Genomic DNA, 21,263 nt, shown 5'->3' with positions numbered 1-21,263 from the left:
AACCTATAGGGGAGGGTCTGGGTGGGCGTCTGTCCGCGGTGGCGGCTCTGGCGCGGGACGTGGACCCCACTCCACCATAGTCTTTGCCCGCTTCAGTGCCCGCTCCAGTGGCGCCTTTAGAGCGGCGAACCTCGTTGCCGACCTCGGACTGGGGACCCTTGCAGCGGGACATGAATAGATGGGAGACTCCGGCAGCGCCTGACTGACGGGCGGCTCTGGCAGCTCCTGACTGACGGGCGGCTCTGGCAGCTCCTGACTGACGGGCGGCTCTGGCAGCTCCTGACTGACGGGCGGCTCTGGCAGCTCCTGACTGACGGGCGGCTCTGGCAGCTCCTGACTGACGGGCGGCTCTGGCAGCTCCTGACTGACGGGCGGCTCTGGCAGCTCCTGACTGACGGGCTGCTCTGGCAGCTCCTGACTGACGGGCTGCTCTGGCCCCCCAAAACGAGACCAAAACGTGCACCCAGGGTGGGTACCAGGACCGGGTTTGGGAAACCCTATTATAGACAACAACTAGGCTACTAGATGTAGTTGGCAGAGAACAATCTCACCACGGGTTGTGCATACCCTTATCTGTCCTCACACTTGATGCAGTCTTACTGCATGACAGCCCCATTACAAACAAATAGCCTTTTGATATGGTCGTCTAAGCAGTAGGCACACCCTGGTGGTTGAATAGCTGATGATGAGCTGCTGTGCTGTACAGCAGGTGCCTCCTGTCTGACTCAGTGCATCAGTGGTTTAGATTTATTCTTCGACTCCCCGACCTCACTCTCCCCTCACCCCCTTCTCTGGCCTCTGGGGACTTTGAAACTAAAGTGTGTGTGTGTGTGTGTGTGTGGGAGGGGGGGAAACGTCAGTGGGGCCATGTGTGTGAAGACGACTCAGCCAAGAATGTCTGTGGCTGTCAGCCCCCACTGAATTGCTGTCTTTGTTGCTTCCTGACCTTCCTGGGTGAGGTTTATGTAACTCCCAGCCAGACAGCCAGCCAGCCAGTCAGAGAGTGCTGCAGTCAGCCCTGAAACATGACACCAAGTCACTACTCTACTCTTTGGAGGGGGAGGGGCCCACTGCCGCTGGGAAACCTGCCCTCCACGAGGCTGAGAGATGATTGGCTGTTTCTCTGGCTGCGGTTGGCTCTCTCTCTGGTCTGTAGGTCTATCAATCTCTCTCGATCTCTCAATTCAATGTTCAATTTAAGGGGCTTTATTGACATGGGAAACATATGTTTACATTGCCTAAGCAAGTGAAATAGATAATAAACAAAAGTGAAATAAACAATAACAAATGTACAGTACACATTAGACTCACAAAAGTTCCAAAAGAATAAAGACATATGATGTCTATATACAGTGTTGTAATAATGTGCAAATAGTTCAAGTACAAAATGGAAAATAATTAAACATAAATATAGATTGTATTTACAATAGTGTTTGTTCTTCACTGGTTGCCCTTTTCTTGTGGCAACAAGTCACAAATCTTGCTGCTGCGATTGCACACTGGTTTTTCACCTAATAGATATGGGAGTTTATCAAAAATGTATTTGTTTTCAAATTATATTGAGGTCTATGTAATCTGAGGGAAATATGAGTCTATAATATGGTCATACATTTGGCAGGAGGTTAGGAAGTGCAGCTCTGTTTCTACCTCATTTTGTGGGCAGTGTGCACATAGCCTGTCTCTCGCTCTGTCTCTCCCTAGCTCTTTCTGACTGCCTATCTCTCTCTTTATGACTGCCTCTCTCTGTTCCTCCAGTCATCCGGCCTCATCTGCCTGCTGGTAGTGGAGGCCTGCCAGGAGTGGGTGGTATCTAGTGGAGGTCAAAGGTGAACAGGAAGTCGGCTCTATTTAAAGTGGGGCGGTCTTTGCTGTGGACGGAAGGGGCGGGCTGTGGGGGGACACTAGAGGAGGAAATGGGTGGCTAGTTAGTAGAGGGAGGGGTGAGAGAGTTGTACTTGGATTTAGCCTAGACTGTGAGGAGCATGTGGGAACCTTGCCAGCCCCAAACTGCACAGTAGGTCTGAATAAAAACCCATTCTCTTTTATTCTGCATTTTTTCTCTCTCTCCCCCGCTCACAGGGGATTAAATAGCTTTGACTATGTTGGCTGGCTAGGGGTTTGGAGAGGAGCGTGCGATAGCCAGCAGGTTCAGTGCTAACATGAGGTTTTGTGTGAGAGGAATGTGAGGGGTGACACAACCCAACGTGACCTCTTCCTTATACTGCAGTCAGGTTAACCTTTCACTGGCTGACAGGAATGAACTTAGCTCAACCACCAGGCAGCCTGCTGAACGCTAGCCTGCCTAGCATAGTCTGTCTCTGGGGAGAGAAAGTGGAGAACAGATTGACACAGTCTACTCTACAGGGACTCTAATGAGACTTTCAGTGGCTCTCATTCCGTTAGACTTAGCTTAGCACTAAATAAGGAACCTAGCACTAAATAGGGCAAGGGGAATAGGGGAAAGGCATTTGGACTGTGGATCATGACATTATGCTTTTAGTCAGCAGATTCGGCCCACTTGTTACAGTGGCACTAAGGTCGGACAGCAAAACTGTCAAGACACCGGAGAGCTAGCACGAGATGGGGCGGCAGGGTAGCCTAGTGGTTAGAGCGTTGGAATAGTAACCGGAAGGTTGCAAGTTCAAACCCCTGAGCTGACAAGGTACAAATCTGTCGTTCTGCTCCTGAACAGAACACTGTTCCTAGGCCGTCATTGTAGATAAGAATTTGTTCTTAACTGACTTGCCTAGTTAAATAAAGGTAAAAAATAGCTTGGAAAACCTACCTCAATATAGGGATGAGAAATGCATTGCACTCCAAATTGTCTCATTATCCCAACTGTTACACCAGAAAGTTTGAACGACTGATAGTTTTTTTGGAAAGCTGCCCTTTTCGTCCCCATGCTTGTTAGCAGAAGCCACACCAGCCATTTTGAAATGGCGCTAGAATGTAAGTTGAACATCAAACCAGCCAATCAGGCTCCTTGCGGACTACGTCATCACGCTGTGGAAATGTAAAAAAATAGTTGCGGGTGGGGAATGGTTTAGTATATTGCCGTGTTCAAAAACACTGGAAACTCAGTGGGAACTCAGTGGGAACTTGTTTTGAATGGTCATCCAACTCGGAATTCCAAGTCGGAAACTCAGGCATCTTTCTAGAGTTCCAAGATGTCTTGAAAGTACCATAGGTCAAGCTTGACCAAAACTATGGATGCTTGTCTAAAGTACAATAATTAATTGGTAATCCATGTCATTGTTGTCAAGGGTGGATTAACAAAGGCAATAAACAGCCACACACTAGAAAGTTGTTGTGTTTGTCTTTCAATAGTTTATTTCTTTGTTCCAACAATTTTGCCTTTGTTAATGCACCCTTGACAACATTGACATTACCAATTATCAATTAATTATGACCAATTAATTACTACACTGGCTTACCAATAAATGATTACCAATTCAATATAATAATGGATTACCAATTAATTATTGTACAGACATAGTTTTGGGAGAGTTTAACATGTACAAAGCCATTCCCCACACATTACTTTTATATTGACATTATCACAGTGCGAAGATGTAGGCTGACTATCCTTTGTTGTTCAACACACGTGGCTTCTGCTACCTAGCATGAGGAGGAAAGGGCAGCGTTCAGGAAAAGTAGCAGTTATTCAATCTTGTAACAGTTGGGATAATAGCACAACTAGGAATACAACTAATTTCTCATCCCTTGATTGAGGTACGTTTTCCAAGTTGGCTCCATGGTGTCTTGATCTACACAGTCGTGCTGTCCGACCCTAGTGCAGCTGTAAGTAAGCAGGTCGGATCTTCTGGCTAATTGTTCTTTGTGTGTGTGTGTGTGTGTGTGTTTTCACACAGGAGTCTCAAAGCGATCAGACAGGTTTATCAGGTAGCTGCTGGTTCCTAGCCGGTTATGTTCACTGGTTTCCATGGCGCTGGGCCCTGAGTCAAGGGTTTGTTTACACAGAGAAACACTTTCACAACATTACACTGACTCTGTGGAAAGGGACAAAATGTAGGCTAACACTATCCTCTGTCTGTCTGCCTTGGATAAAGTTTAGTTTTATACCTCTAGTCTACAACACATAAGTTCATGTTTTAACATTTCAAAGTACAAAATGGAGGGTTGCTCTTTTCTCTCAGAATGTTGTAGGCATACGTCCTGCTTGGATGACTGAGGTGAATATGTTGGAAGAATCCTGTGAATTCCTTCCTATTTAACTCAATCCTCTGCTTGCTGCTCAGTGCAATTACTAGGCTTTCAATGTTTTCATTTGCCTATTGGTCTGTGGCATTTGGCCTTCATATACATTAAATCAATCTCTGTGGAATGTTGAATCACATGGTTGTTTTCACTATACTGCCACAAAGCTGCTGTTATTTTGTATGCCCTCACCTCAAGACTGTCCTGTCTGCTGAGTTGTCAGTATGAAAAGCTTAGTGTTGTGGCGTGGATCATTCATTTGATTTATAAAGACTTTCTTGACATTCCTGCTCAGAACAGAACTACAAGTCTGTCTGTTGTCCTCAGTTGAATGTGTGTGGCTGTTCCCTGGGCCCTGTCCTCTGGTGACCCTATAATTTGGTCTCACCGCCATCATAGTTCTGGATAAGTCCATAGTTGGGCGATTCCACGCCAGCTTAGGCGGAAAATATTTTTCAACCATCTGATTGTTCTGGCAATTCTCACATAGAATATTAATTGGGAGGAAGGATGTTGGACATGCTTTTAACATTTGTATCACAAATAATTTTCTTGAAAATCATGATGAAATTGGCAATTTCAGGCCCTTTTAAGACCTACAGTGCCTTGCGAAAGTATTTGGCCCCCTTGAACTTTGCGACCTTTTGCCACATTTCAGGCTTCAAACATAAAGATATAAAACTGCATTTTTTTGTGAAGAATCAACAACAAGTGGGACACAATCATGAAGTGGAACGACATTTATTGGATATTTCAAACTTTTTTAACAAATCAAAAACTGAAAAATTGGCCGTGCAAAATTATTCAGCCCCTTTACTTTCAGTGCAGCAAACTCTATCCAGAAGTTCAGTGAGGATCTCTGAATGATCCAATGTTGACCTAAATGACTAATGATGATAAATACAATCCACCTGTGTGTAATCAAGTCTCCGTATAAATGCACCTGCACTGTGATAGTCTCAGAGGTCCGTTAAAAGCGCAGAGAGCATCATGAAGAACAAGGAACACACCAGGCAGGTCCGAGATACTGTTGTGAAGAAGTTTAAAGCTGGATTTGGATACAAAAAGATTTCCCAAGCTTTAAACATACCAAGGAGCACTGTGCAAGCGATAATATTGGAATGGAAGGAGTATCAGACCACTGCAAATCTACCAAGACCTGGCCGTCCCTCTAAACTTTCAGCTCATACAAGGAGAAGACTGATCAGAGATGCAGCCGAGAGGCCCATGATCACTCTGGAAGAACTGCAGAGATCTACAGCTGAGGTGGGAGACTCTGTCCATAGGACAACAATCTGTCGTATATTGCACAAATCTGGCCTTTATGGAAGAGTGGCAAGAAGAAAGCCATTTCTTAAAGATATCCATAAAAAGTGTTGTTTAAAGTTTGCCACAAGCCACCTGGGAGACACACCAAACGTGGAAGAAGGTGCTCTGGTCAGATGAAACCAAAATTGAACTTTTTGGCAACAATGCAAAACGTTATGTTTGGCGTAAAAGCAACACAGCTGAACACACCATCCCCACTGTCAAACATGGTGGTGGCAGCATCGTGGTTTGGGCCTGCTTTTCTTCAGCAGGGACAGGGAAGATGGTTAAAATTGATGGGAAGATGGATGGAGCCAAATACAGGACCATTCTGGAAGAAAACCTGATGGAGTCTGCAAAAGACCTGAGACTGGGACGGAGATTTGTCTTCCAACAAGACAATGATCCAAAACATAAAGCAAAATCTACAATGGAATGGTTCAAAAATAAACATATCCAGGTGTTAGAATGGCCAAGTCAAAGTCCAGACCTGAATCCAATCGAGAATCTGTGGAAAGAACTGAAAACTGCTGTTCACAAATGCTCTCCATCCAACCTCACTGAGCTCGAGCTGTTTTGCAAGGAGGAATGGGAAAAAATGTAAGTCTCTCGATGTGCAAAACTGATAGAGACATACCCCAAGCGACTTACAGCTGTAATCACAGCAAAAGGTGGCGCTACAAAGTATTAACTTAAGGGGGCTGAATAATTTTGCACGCCCAATTTTTCAGTTTTTGATTTGTTAAAAAAGTTTGAAATATCCAATAAATGTCGTTCCACTTCATGATTGTGTCCCACTTGTTGTTGATTCTTCACAAAAAAATACAGTTTTATATCTTTATGTTTGAAGCCTGAAATGTGGCAAAAGGTCGCAAAGTTCAAGGGGGCCGAATACTTTCGCAAGGCACTGTATACATGTCTCCTGTAAAACCCTATGATCTGTGAACTGTACATGATACAGACAACATCTTGGTGTCATTATACTTCTTATAGTGTTATCTCAAATATGGAGTATGTCTAGATTCTGAAATAAAAATGTTCACATTCATTTTTTCAACGTAAAAATATCAATATAAATACCTCAAAAGTACCCTTTTTATTTAGTTTTTTTAAACGTATTGTTTAGAACAATATACTTGTCAAACACGTCAAATTTCCAGAGGGAGCTCTCTGGTACCTTTGTAAATATGATCCATTTTATACGTAGACATGTACATTATAGGTCATTAACCAATCACAGCCCTTTCTATCCATTTTCCCATTCCCTGTGTTGGCGGTGCTCATAAAATGTATCATAACTTCAGAATTAGCACAGAACCCACTGGAAATGTCATGTACTTGTAAAGGGTACTTTTGAGATGTTCATATGCCTGTTTTTTTTTATATTGAATGAATTATTGTGAAAATGTGTATTTCAGAATCTAGACATTCTCCATTTGTTAGAGCCCACTATAAGCAGTAAAATGAACAATATGTTGTCTGTATCATGTACGATTCAAGCATCAAGGTTTTACCGGAGGCATTTATAGGTCAAAAAAGGGGTCCTAAAATGGCCACTTTCATCATGATTTAAGAAAACAATTGTTTGTGATACAAATGTAAAAAGCATGTCAAACATAATTTCTCCCAATAAAGTTTATATGTGAGAATTGACAAAACAATTTCTCCGTTGCAGCACTGATGCCTGCTTATTTGCTGCTAACAACCTGGCTTCTCCTGATTTAACCTCTTATTATTGAGAGCTATAGCATGAAGAAGACTGGTGATGAACCCACCAATTGCTCATTTGAATGCATAAATCATACTATTTTGTGTGTTACCACCAGGTAATGCTGATTCATTTCTCAGTTCTCAAGCAAGGAATAGGCCTACGTTTAGAAATTTGTGACACTCCGCGACCCATTCAAAACCTCCCACAACCCACATTTGTTGAGAATCGCTGGTCTAAGTGTAACAGTATAACTAACTAGCTAGCTGTTTCACATCCGTTACATAAGCTCTAAGGGAACCACTGTTGTTGGAATCCCCTCCCTCCATCTCTGCTCCCCAGTAAGTAGGCTGCTCATTGGCAGGTTGTTTTGATGGCTATATTGAAAGTTATTCTGCAATGACCTTGAATGTGCCCATTGTAATGCTTGCTAGGATAATGTAATAACCATCCAGCTTATTTATCTGGAGAGGCCTAAAAACCTTAAGGCTTTGGGTGTGTCACTACACAACAAGGGGAACATTAGTTTGCCTGTATCATTGGGTGCTTAGCTCCTGACTTGTGGTGTATCGTACAGGCTCTCTCAGACCTTCCCTATACTGTGCTAATGACAGATACAGCATCATCTTCAATGACCCTAGACTGCCCTCTCCCCTCTGTCACCCCTCTGCTATCCTATAGAATCCCTAACGACCAGGCCCAAACCACCTTACCCTCCCCAGTCCCAGTCCATTCATCCATGAACCACTCCTATCACCATCCCTCTCAGAGATGCAAATGACCATCGCATGCCTCTCTTAATGAAATGAAGGAGTCAGTTAACTGAATGACTAATGGAAAGCTAATAGGTGGCTGTTAGTAAAGCTTCTTCATTGGGAGCTATTTGAGGATGTGTAATGGGTGTGATGGTGCAGCCCTCTCTCTCTGCCATGGCAGGTACGGCTAATGATATCATAACCTATGTGAATTGCTAATCGCTGCATTTGCAAGGAATTACATGCCAAGCTGTGTGTGTGTGTGTCTGTGTGTGTGTGTGCATGTGCCTGCCTGTGTGTGTGTGTCTTGGCCTGGGCCTTAGAGCTTTCTGGGTAATAACTATAAATATCTCCAACAGACCAGAGAGGGAGGCCCACACACACAGCCTAGCGTACTAGGAGTGTGTACTTGGTTGAAGCTATAGTTCTCCTGGGTATAGATCTACAGTGTTTAAAACCATTATACCACCTAGTAGTGTAAGTGCATTTCTTAGGAAATAAGGCCTAGGCTTATACAGTATAATATGTAACTTTGGACTGGGAACATAATGTTATTCATGTTTATACCATGGCATTGTTGAATACTTGTTTCTGATTGGCTTGAAGGGCATTCTAGAGTGTGAGTTATTTTAGTGATAATGCCGAGAAGCCGGTGTTTGGAGGATATATTGGCCCTGGTGTTGTTAGGCTCGAGACCAAGCCAATGTGTCCTCTAAACACCGGCTTCTTGGGCATTATCACTTTTATACAACCAGTTACCAACATATTCAAATAATGATTGACATGTTTTCATTAAAAACATTATTTTCATGAATTTATTCATACTATTTCATCCTTCCACAAGATATAGTCACGACACAAATCTAGGGTTGCTACCCAAGCTGGCTGGTCGTTCATTTAATCGGTCCGGTTGCCTGAGACGCGACCCAGTCGTTCAGTCTTTGTTCTGTATCTACAGTATGGACGGGACCCAGTCTTTTTGTTCTGTATCTACAGTATGGACGGGACCCAGTCTTTTTGTTCTGTATCTACAGTATGGACGGGACCCAGTCTTTTTGTTCTGTATCTACAGTATGGACGGGACCCAGTCTTTTTGTTCTGTATCTACAGTATGGACGGGACCCAGTCTTTTTGTTCTGTATCTACAGTATGGACGGGACCCAGTCTTTTTGTTCTGTATCTTCAGTATGGACGCAACCCAGTCGTTCGTTCTAAGTGTTCCATTGCCATAATGGCTGGCAAAGTTCTTATCCCATTCTTGCTAGCTTGCAGAGGAGCAAGCCAACAACACAGCTAGCACAATCACTTCAAATTGAAGCTAGAAAGACTGCAAACTAGCTTAACTTTTACCTTTTTCAATTTACATTTCTTTGTATATATCCATAAAATGATGCCAACTGATTCATGATTTCTACTGGCTGAAAAACGCTGTCTGTCTGTCTCGTCCCGACTCCCGACACGTTCATTACTATGGGACAGCTGGAGATCGAATTTGAATATTGAAGCAATCTCTCCAAATGTCGGAGAGACAGACAGCAAGGTTTATACAAATCTCCACTGTTGAAATCTAAATGTTAGTCTAAAAGAAATGTGAGATAATGTCTAGATGCTTTTTATAGTGGAGATCAAGTTTATAAATTGCTTGGCTGGGTTGATGAGACAATGGATTGCACTGTCAGATGAAACCGAGTATTAGGCATTAATTTAAATTTAATTATTATTATTTTTTTTTTATTTAAAGTCATAGATTTAACCGGTGGTAACTTGTAGAATAAACATAGAATGGAATGTGGTTTTAACCAATCAGCATTCAGGATTAGACACACCCGTTGTATAATTCCCTATATTAGCACGGTAGAACTCAATGGCTATAGTTCATTCTTACATGTTCTATGTTTGAGCTGCTTTTTAAAGCAAAACTTGAATTGAAAACTTAATTGGCATTGTTGAATCAGATTTTCATGGCAAGCTAGGACTGATGGTTTAGTTAGCCTAACTAACAAGTTTGTTTGTTTGGTTACCACAGCAACTACTGTAGCTATCTAGTAAACTTGCTAGCTACTTCAGTAGATGTTGAACACATTTCTACCGGAAAATGAACACATTTCTACTGGAAAATGAACACGTTTCTAGCGACAAATGTGTTAAATTATAGCCGTGATATAAAAGAGATAATCAAAGAGGGGCTATGCGTTCTCAGGAAAATAATGTAACTGTTGAAGGTCAGTTCCACTTCGCTAGTGCATCGTGGAACACACATTCCACGTCATCCATTATTTTCCATAGAACGCATAGCCCCTCGTTGATTATCCTTCACAAATGGAATAAGAACACTAGATTTTTTTAATTCAATACAACTTTATTGATAGTGTTTCTATACAGAATGGATAATTCCCTGTAGTTTCCCCCTTCCTAATCTGTAGGCCTAGCCTACCACACATGGTCTGCAGAACATTAGCCTAATTAGGCTATGGTATTAGACTTAACTCTGTAACATGTCCGTCCTTCTGCCACCCACATTTCTCCACCTCCGCTCCTCCATCCAGATACAGGCAAGCATTACCCTTTTCACACTGAGCCAAACTAATCTGAGCTGTACTGGGCTGGCCATTTGCCTGGTTACACATCCAACATAGAATAAGAAAATAGTTGTTTCAGAGCCAGACTGTAAGGACCGCCGCCGGACAGGAGAAGCAGGTAGAGTCAGACATTTATTCGGGAACAGACAAGGAAACAAGACAGGAACAGCGTCGGAACCCGGGTAACACGAACATGAGACAATTAATCCTGAAGCAGGGAACAGAGCTTGGGAACAGACCGATGTAGAGAAGGTAATGACACAAGTAATTGAGTCCACGTGAATCCAATGACTGCTGATGCACGTGACGGGGGGAAGGCAAGTGTGTGTACTGATGGTGGTTTGAGTGCGTAATGCTGGGGATCCTGGCGCCCTCGAGGGCCAGGGGGAGGAAGAGCGGGAGCAGGCGTGACACAAACAGTATGGTTTGGGTCAACCCTATGTGAATACAGCCCAGTTAAATGCCATATATTGTACTACTGCAGCTCTGCCTAAGGCCCTGCTGCCATGTGACCTGCTAGAGCTGTGTGCCAGCCAGGCTGTGACAGCACAGGTCAAAGTGGACCAGGTCAGAGAGTGAGGACGGAGGACCTGTAAGCCCTGTTAGCCCACTGAGTGTCACTTCTGTTATTAGCCTCTCCCCGGGACAAGAGGTTAGCGCCAGCACACCTTACCTTCCCTCTCCTACCCTGTGAAAGATCATTAAGGCCTGATGCTCTTTTTAATTGGTTCAGGAAGCATCGCCGTGCAGTGTGCCCCCTTTCATTTATCAACTACACCTCTCTACCTCCCCCTCTCTCTCTCACACACACAAACACTCCATCTGTCTCTCTCTCTCTCCTCTCTCTCTTCCTCTTTCCTCACTCTCCATGCATGACTTTAAATTGGCCCACAGCCATAGGCCTAATTAACAGGCCTAATCTCTTCCCCACCTCCTGACAGACTAATCTATATTCCATTAACCCGGCAGTAGGTTTGGTCTCTGATTAGGCTATGGTTGGGAACTGGGAAGGTGAGTAGTGTTGTATACTGCTGGTATTATCCCTCTCACAACACACGGCCAATAACTATTCTTAGGGACGTTATGCACAAAGACGCGACACACTTTCCTGTGAGGAGTGATTTTAAGGAAGAGTCGACGTCAAAGGTTGACTTCTAGGTAGACTTCAGATATTTTTAAAAGGAAAACGTTTAGGCAAAGGCTGAAGTGAGAGAGAAGCAGTGGATGATCTCTATTATTCCTGTACTATGCACTTTATTAGTCATCAAAAGAAAAGTAGGCTGTCATTGATTAAAGTTCTAGGGACCAGTACCACACACCGTCTCCTATATTTGCTCTGAAGGAACACTATGTTCACTTGCTCAGCTCTCTGTTACAACAGCACTTTCCTACTAGCTTATACAACCAGCATTACAGCACTACCTAGTGGGTGAAAATATAGGCTAACTGTTGATATGGTGGGTCTTGTGGGCTCTATGATTGGCTATAGTGTGTGCACAGTTATAGTGCGAGTTCCATCCTGTCCTAGGATGATAAATGTAAATTTCCCTAACGGTGTGTTAGTGGAGTCCTACTCAAATGCCCGCAGAGGGAGGCAGAAGTAAGAGTGGCAGGCACACTAATACAGGCTCTGAGTCTGTGATGAGGTTATTATGGACTGTTTAGAGACTCACACCTGTGCCTCTGGATCCCTCTTTTTCTCTTTCTGTCTCTTTTACTCTTTCTTTCTCTGTCTCTCTCTCTCTTTTTTACTCCCCCCTCGTCTCTCACTTTAGAGGGAAGCCCCACCAGCACACTAATTTCTCTGCCGGGAGGCCTATTTGCATGTTAACCGTTGGGTTGCCAGCCTAGAGAGACAATACACCCTGTGCAGAGTCAGTCGCTGGCAGCTAAAAGCCTTCCTGTGTATGAATCTACGTATACATGGGTGTTATTGAATCTCTCTCTCTCTCTCTCTCTCTCTCTCTCTCTCTCATATTGAACATGAACAGCCTGTTATGTAGTCTTTTGCATTATGATGTCGTCCCAGACTAAAAGGATGCTGTCTGTACGTCCCAGTGAACCCCTCAGTGTACTATACATCAGCGCACTGTACTCCATATCAGGTGTTCAAATGTTCATGGTCAACATTCAGTACATAACATGGTTGCATACCGTTTAGGCCTGGTCTCTGAAAGAACTGTTGTTAAAATATCTTCCTGAATTACTCTATACATACAGTATTTTGACCTGTTCTTCTTGACAGTGTTTTAACAGCTGTGAATTGATTGTTTTCAGGGGCTCTGTGAAAGTGAGGATCTGTCTCTGTGAGAGTGAGACTGTCTCTGTGAAAGTGAGGCTCTGTCTCTGTGAAAGCGAGGCTCTTGTCTCTGTGAGAGTGAGGCTCTGTTTCTGTGAGAGTGAGGATCTGTTTCTGTGACAGTGAGACTCTGTTTCTGTGAGAGTGAGGCTCTGTTTCTGTGAGAGTGAGGCCCACTGCCACTACACAATAGTTTATTCCTGTTGTATGGGATGCTCCCATCTGGCATGTGACATGTTCTCGCTCCACTGCAGGGATGGTAATTGACATGTTGTGTCATTTAGTTCCCTTCGTTCCGTCTCTCCTAGAACAGGAGTCCAACTCCAAAGGCCTAGCCTGACAGCTAGCCTATGTCAGATGCCCACTCAAACATGGGGAGAACACACATACAGTGGGGCAAAAAAGTATTTAGTCAGCCACCAATTGTGCAAGTTCTCCCACTTAAAAAGATGAGAGAGGCCTGTAATTTTCATCATAGGTACACTTCAACTATGACAGACAAAATTAGGAAAACAAATCCAGAAAATTACATTGTAGGATTTTTAATGAATTTATTTGCAAATTATGGTGGAAAATAAGTATTTGGTCAATAACAAAAGTTTATCTCAATACTTTGTTATATACCCTTTGTTGGCAATGACAGAGGTCAAACGTTTTCTGTAAGTCTTCACAAGGTTTTCACACACTGTTGCTGGTATTTTGGCCCATTCCTCCATGCAGATCTCCTCTAGAGCAGTGATGTTTTGGGGCTGTTGCTGGGCAACACAGACTTTCAACTCCCTCCAAAGATTTTCTATTGGGTTGAGATCTGGAGACTGGCTAGGCCACTCCAGGACCTTGAAATGCTTCTTACGAAGCCACTCCTTCGTTGCCCGGGCGGTGTGTTTGGGATCATTGTCATGCTGAAAGACCCAGCCACGTTTCATCTTCAATGCCCTTGCTGATGGAAGGAGGTTTTCACTCAACATCTCACGATACATGGCCCCATTCATTCTTTCCTTTACACGGATCAGTCGTCCTGGTCCCTTTGCAGAAAAACAGCCCCAAAGCATGATGTTTCCACCCCCATGCTTCACAGTAGGTATGGTGTTCTTTGGATGCAACTCAGCATTCTTTGTCCTCCAAACACGACGAGTTGAGTTTTTACCAAAAAGTTATATTTTGGTTTCATCTGACCATATGACATTCTCCCAATCTTCTTCTGGATCATCCAAATGCTCTCTAGCAAACTTCAGCCGGGCCTGGACATGTACTGGCTTAAGCAGGAGGACACGTCTGGCACGGCAGGATTTGAGTCCCTGGCGGCGTAGTGTGTTACTGATGGTAGGCTTTGTTACTTTGGTCCCAGCTCTCTGCAGGTCATTCACCAGGTCCCCCCGTGTGGTTCTGGGATTTTTGCTCACCGTTCTTGTGATCATTTTGACCCCACGGGGTGAGATCTTGTGTGGAGCCCCAGATCGAGGGAGATTATCAGTGGTCTTGTATGTCTTCCATTTCCTAATAATTGCTCCCACAGTTGATTTCTTCAAACCAAGCTGCTTACCTATTGCAGATTCAGTCTTCCCAGCCTGGTGCAGGTCTACAATTTTGATTCTGGTGTCCTTTGACAGCTCTTTGGTCTTGGCCATAGTGTAGTTTGGAGTGTGACTGTTTGAGATTGTGGACAGGTGTCTTTTATACTGATAACAACTTCAAACAGGTGCCATTAATACAGGTAACGAGTGGAGGACAGAGGAGCCCCTTAAAGAAGAAGTTACAGGTCTGTGAGAGCCAGAAATCTTGCTTGTTTGTAGGTGACCAAATTCTTATTTTCCACCATAATTTGCAAATAAATTCATTAAAAATCCTACAATGTGATTTTCTGGATTTTTTCCCATTTTGTCTGTCATAATTGAAGTGTACCTATGATGAAAATTACAGGCCTCTCTCATCTTTTTAAGTGGGAGAACTTGCACAATTGGTGGCTGACTAAATACTTTTTTTGCCCCACAGTATAGCCTACCAGTATTAAGAACTAGAGGTCGACCGATTAATCGGAATGGCCAATTAATTAGGGCCGATTTCAAGTTTTCATAACAATCGGAAATCTGTATATTTGGGTGCCGATTTGCCTCTTTTTTAATTTTTTAAATTTGATTTAATAAAAAAAAATATATATATATACATATATATATATATATATATATATATATATTTTTTTTTTACACCTTTATTTAATCTTTATTTTACTAGGCAAGTCAGTTAAGAACACATTCTTATTTTCAATGACGGCCTAGGAACGGTGGGTTAACTGCCTTGTTCAGGGGCAGAACGACAGATTTTCACCTTGTCAGCTTGGGCAATTCAATCTTGCAACCTTACAGTTAACTAGTCCAACACAATAACGACCTGCCTCTCTCTCGTTGCATTCCACAAGGAGACTGTTACGCGAATGCAGTAAGCCAAGTTAAGTTGCTAGATAGCATTACATTTATCTTATAAACAATGAATCATAATCACTAGTTAACTACACATGGTTGGTGATATTACTAGATATTATCTAGCGTGTCCTGCGTTGCATATAATCTGACTGAACATACAAGTATCTAAGTATCTGACTGAGCGGTGGTAGGCAGAAGCAGGCGCGTAAACATTCATTCAAACAGCACTTTCGTGCGTTTTACCAGCAGCTCTTCGTTGTGCGTCAAGCATTGCGCTGTTTATGACTTCAAGCCTATCAACTCCTGAGATGAGGCTCGTGTAACTGAAGTGAAATGGCTAGCTAGTTAGCGCATGCTAACTAGAGGGACGGAAGCTATACTGTTTCACTGGCAATACTAAAGTGCCTACAAGAACATCCAATAGTCAAAGGTTAATGAAATACAAATGGTATAGAGAGAAATAGTCCTATAATTTCTATAATAACTACAACCTAAAACTTCTTACCTGGGAATATTGAAGACTTATGTTAAAAGGACCCACCAGCTTTCATATGTTCTCATGTTCTGAGCAACATTAGCTTTCTTACATAGCACATATTGCACTTTTACTTTCTTCTCCAACACTTTGTTTTTGCATTATTTAAACCAAATTGAACATGTTTCATTATTTATTTGAGGCTAAATTGATTTTATTGATGTATTATATTAAGTTAAAATAAGTGTTCATTCAGTATTCTTGTAATTGTCATTATTACAAATAAATAAATAAAAAAATTGTCCGATTTAATCGGTATCGGCTTTTATGGTCCTCGAATAATCGGTATCGCGTTGAAAAATCATAATCGGTCGACCTCTAGTAAGAACGCACACAGACACATGAGCACACACACAGCACAGGCTAATTTTTCTAGATATGGGCATGGGGACAAACACATGGGCACTAGATTGGAGTTAACACAACCGACTGTGTACATTGTGACCTCCCACACATACTCTACGTTGGACTTTAACCAGTCTTATGTTATTCCTACAGTTGTACAGTTCAATGTTTTGTCGTGTTTGTAGTTCCAATGTTTGTAGTTCCAATGTTCTTCCACAGAGTTAGGTGTCTGGCAGGTTTTTTAAGAGAGTTGTGCTCAGACATTGGCTGGAGATAGCAGAGGCAAATGATATTGCAGCTAAGCTGTTGTATATTTAACCAGTCAGGAAGGAGGGCTTTCCTTTTAGCTTTCACCTTTGTTTGCCACGACTGATGAGAGGTTAAATACATCAGTCAGTCTCTCTTTATTTCCTACCTCTCTCTCCCCTTCTCTTTCTCTGTAGTTTCCCCAACGCCTAACGGAAAGTTAGGAATATTGACATAGATTCTGACTTACTTAAGGCCTACTAATCATACTAGTCTACTTATTAAACCGATAAAGCAACACAGATCAGCTAAGTGAACTAGGCCTTTGTCCTTAAGAGCTCAGTGCCCCTTTCAGCTATTATCCATGTGAGATAATTCTGCTCTAATATCATTAAACAGTGTTACATTTCAGCCAGGGAGAGAGCTGATGCTCTGCTGCAAATGTCCTTCCCTTAGCCACATAGCCATGTAGCCTTTAGCCTGTGGCTTACTAGTCTGTAGCTTCAGACCTGTTACTGTTATTTCTAACTAGCAGGGAGCTAACTATCCATCTCCAGGTACTTGGCCTCCCCCTAGCCACATAGCCATGTAGCCTTTAGCCTGTAGCTTACTAGTCTGTAGCTTCAGACCTGTTACTGTTATTTCTAACTAGCAGGGAGCTAACTATCCATCTCCAGGTACTTGGCCTCCCCCTAGCCACATAGCCATGTAGCCTTTAGCCTGTGGCTTACTAGTCTGTAGCTTCAGACCTGTTACTGTTATTTCTAACTAGCAGGGAGCTAACTATCCATCTCCAGGTACTTGGCCTCCCCCTAGCCACATAGCCATGTAGCCTTTAGCCTGTGGCTTACTAGTCTGTAGCTTCAGACCTGTTACTGTTATTTCTAACTAGCAGGGAGCTAACTATCCATCTCCAGGTACTTGGCCTCCCCCTAGCCACATAGCCATGTAACCTTTAGCCTGTAGCTTACTAGTCTGTAGCTTCAGACCTGTTACTGTTATTTCTAACTAGCAGGGAGCTAACTATCCATCTCCAGGTACTTGGCCTCCCCCTAGCCACATAGCCATTGAGGCTAGCCATAGCCTGTTGCTTACCAACCTGTTCCCAGTTACTTCTGACTAGCAGGGAGATACCAGTCAATCCCCAGGCTATGTAGCCCTTTGTGTAACCTGAGAAGGGGCTTATATGTTGTGCACAAGATTTCAAACGAGAGTTCACTGTGAAAACACAGTCGTGCTTTTAGAGCAAGATGTATGGCTCCTTAAGTTTGTGAGTGTGTGTGAGCGCGTGCATGCGTGCGTGTTTGTCTGGTGATGTGTATGTCTCCACTCTGGGACCTAACCCTGTGCCAGGCAGGCTCCAGGCCAGCCAGGCATGTCCGTGTGTTCCCCTCCCAGCACCATGTGCCTGCTGGAGCACATGGTCCTTGTGTCATGTTCCAGGGAGCCCCCTCCCTCTCTTCCATTGCCCCTCCAGTGACTGTCAGTCATGGAAGGGACAGAAGGCTCATCACGACCTGTCCTTTCACATCTTGCATACATTTGTGTGTGTGGAGGGCTATCCTGTCACCTCTTGCGAGAGGGATTCTCTTCCTGGTGGGAAGTGAACACGGCTGTGTGGCTGGGTGGCCAGCATCTCTTTCCCCACCAGAGTGTGTCTGAGACCACTGCTTTACTGACAGTCTCAGGGAGTGAGCTCTCAGTGTGTTAGTGTGCTGTACTAGGGACAGTGCTGTGGCTTTTTAGCCTCATGGTTTCATGGTTTTGCACACTTTAGTTGTTTGCTGTTTGGTTGTTTAATAGTCTATCGTTTAGTTTTTTCTCATAGTGGATTTTCATGTTATGATTCTGTACAACATAAAATTCTGTCATTCAGTTCCTTGTGTATACTGTTTTATGTATAGAGCAATGTGCAACACATGCAAGCCTGCATTCCATTTATGTTAAACTCTGTGCTTGTGTAGAAATCCAGTGCTTTTGGGGTTAAGTTGTGAAAGTTAATGTAATAACTGCTAGCACCATCTGCTGGCCTACTTCCTCACAAAGAGAGAGTGAGTGAGTGAGAGAGTGAGTGAGAGAGAACGAGTCTGGATTTTAACGACATCTCTAATATTCATGCTGATGCATTTTGCTGCTTTGTGCTGCTTTCATTTTCCACCGCTCTACTGCTGGAGACTCCAGCTCCTCGCCATACACACCCCAACACGGGAGAGGGAGGGCAGAGAGGGAAGAGGAGAGGAAAACTAGTGGAAAAAGGAAAACAACCAAGCAAGCTAGCTAGCTCAAAACCCTTTTTGTGTACAAAGGAGTAGCCTACCTTACCCTGGGATGTAAGAGAAAGAGGCACGAACGAAGGGAGCAAGGAAAAGGAACGAGTAGAGAGAGTAGAGCGAGCGGACGGAGAGAGCACGCGATTGCTGGCGGAGGGGAATCACTGAGAAGAGAGGAGGGTAGAGAGAGAGAGCGACGCTGACACACACCACGACCCGCCTGCCTGAGCCGGACGGAGCTGAAGCACGCAGTAGCAGCAGAATGAAACGAGCTTCCTGGACTGCCACTGCTTCGCACCTCTTCTGGCGCAACCAGCCCTGCTCCCAGCTCTCCCAGTGATCTAACAGCCCAGCCTCATGCACTCCTACTGAGCCTGAGCCCTGCCCGCTAGGGGAGGAGAGGAGTGTAGAGGAGGTGAAGGAGAGGAGGCTCCACCGCCTGCCTGTACGCTGCCTGTGGAGGGGGGAGGGGGTGGACACGCAGCTCAAGCAAGACAAACTGTCGAACGAGAGAGTGAGAGAGAGAGAGACAAAAAACCCGGCGAAAGGGCAAGGCTTTTGTTAGGTGGTTGGAGAGAGGGGGAGGAAGAAAAAAAATAGAAAAAAACATGTCTACAGTGAAGAGGCCAAGAGGAAGGGTAAGTGAGCTGCACAGAGAGAGAGGGGAGGAAGGGTAAGTGAGCTGCAAGAGAGAGAGGGGAGGAAGGGAGTGGAGGGAGGAGGGGCCACAAGACAGGAACTGAACAACTGAACAACCTCCTCTGCCACTGGCTCATGCTGCCTGGCTCGATGCAGCTCCACTGTCGCCATCTTGAACTCCTTGTTGCTGCTCTTTCCCATACTAATTTGCTTAGCTGTGCTAGCTATGCTCTCTCACATGTTTTCCCTTCACTACCCCCCCCCCCTTTCACTTTATCCCTCGTTTTCTCTCACCCCCCAAACCCCTTCCCTCCATGGATTCCCCCCACATCTGGTTCGATGCAAAAGGCGGTGTGTGTGTGTGTGTGTGTGTCACATAAGATGAGTACATCAGTCACACAGCATTCTGCATGAGGGACTGCGGGAAGTAAGGGGTTAGTGAGTGAGTGAGCGGACTAACTGGCCCAAATGTCCTGGCTAGCTCTATCTCTCTGTAGTCTTTCCTTACTGTAATAGTGCAGAGTGTTTTCATGGGAGCGTGTGGTGGCAGAGAGAGAGATTGAAATCACTGCAGTGCTGGCAGCCTGTAATTTCAGTTATTTATAGTCGTATTACACAGCTGTAGAGCACTTGTTTTTGGTGCATTTTTCTTCTCTCTCCCTTTCTCACTCACTTTTTATACAAACTCTCATTCCTGCTCTCATTCCCGCCCTCTGCCCTTTCTCCCCTTTGCTCCTTCCCTCTTTTCCCTGTTCTTTACCTTGACTTTCTCTTTCCTCCCCCTCTTTTTTTTTACCTTGAACTTGAATAATGAGAATATTTCAGTTCTGGGCAATGATTTCCACTATTAGCCTGGGCATCACAGCACATGTTAAACATAAACAAGAGCTGCAGCTACAGAATTCTATCTTCCAAATGAACTGTCATTTATTTCTCCCCTCCCCCTGCTTTGTTTGTGGCAGTTCAAGACAATTCTCTTTATTTAGCAGTCAGGAAAGCAACTGGCTGTGCCGTGCTGTGGTTCGGCCTCAGGTCATGTAGCCATCCGCTCTGACAGCAACACGTTGAGATTAGCTCCTTCATTTATAGGCTCTGGGCCCACCCGAAGGGAATAAACCTCAGCCCATGTTTTATTCCCATTTTATCACGTATCAGCCTTGTCTATATTATTTATTCTAGTTGGGCTGAATGTCAGTGTGCCGGTCCTGCCTGTCTCTGTTTCTTTGTGTCTGTTTTAATGAAAGTTTGTGCTGCTGCAATCTATGTGACTAGGGGGGAAAATGTGTGGCTAGCAGAAAGTTCAGAGAGCAACACTCTGTGAGTATATCTGTGAGGTAGTGGGGTAGAGACACAGCAGCAGAATGGGATATTCTGGTGACTGGTTGTTTATCTTTAAAAGGCTATCAAGCCTATGTCAAGGCTATATTATTATCAAGCCTATGTCAAGGCTATATCATTATCAAGCCTATGTCAAGGCTATATTATTATCAAGCCTATGTCAAGGCTATATCATTATCAAGCCTATGTCAAGGCTATATCATTATCAAGCCTATGTCAAGGCTATATCATTATCAAGCCTATGTCAAGGCTATATTATTATCAAGCCTATGTCAAGGCTATATCATTATCAAGCCTATGTCAAGGCTATATCATTATCAAGCCTATGTCGAGGCTATATCATTATCAAGCCTATGTCAAGGCTATACCATTATCAAGGCTATGTCAAGGCTTTACCATTATCAAGGCTATGTCAAGGCTATACCATTATCAAGCCTATGTCAAGGCTATATCATTATCAAGCCTATGTCAAGGCTATATCTATGTCAAGGCTATATCATTATCAAGGCTATGTCAAGGCTATATCATTATCAAGGCTATGTCAAGGCTATACCATTATCAAGCCTATGTCAAGGCTATACCATTATCAAGCCTATGTCAAGG

The 21,263-nt window shown here is 43.8% G+C and overlaps 1 protein-coding gene across 19 annotated transcripts in view; it reads left to right on the top strand.

Annotated features, from left to right (window-relative positions):
* Positions 1 to 21,263, top strand: part of LOC110506740 (ATP-dependent chromatin remodeler CHD9) — a 131,503-nt gene that overhangs the window by 21,095 nt on the left and 89,145 nt on the right. For 4 of the 19 annotated variants that reach the window (XM_090222623.1, XM_090222622.1, XM_090222621.1 and 1 more), the window contains exon 1: positions 18,449 to 19,321. The exons of 12 other annotated variants lie outside the window; for them this stretch is intronic. In XM_090222623.1, the coding sequence (XP_090078749.1) occupies positions 19,292 to 19,321 (30 nt within the window). In that variant the 5' untranslated portion in view covers positions 18,449 to 19,291. Of the gene's footprint in view, positions 1 to 1,850; positions 2,019 to 18,448; positions 19,322 to 21,263 lie in introns of those variants that run through there. 3 more of the 19 variants (XM_090222630.1, XM_090222627.1, XM_090222624.1) reach the window with 2 other exon arrangements.

The sequence above is a fragment of the Oncorhynchus mykiss genome, chromosome 26, assembly GCF_057628025.1.
Source record: "Oncorhynchus mykiss isolate SJ-2025 chromosome 26, ASM5762802v1, whole genome shotgun sequence".
NCBI lineage: Eukaryota > Metazoa > Chordata > Actinopteri > Salmoniformes > Salmonidae > Oncorhynchus > Oncorhynchus mykiss.
Note: the sequence above shows the minus strand (reverse complement) of the source record. Positions and strands in the feature narration are given on the sequence as shown.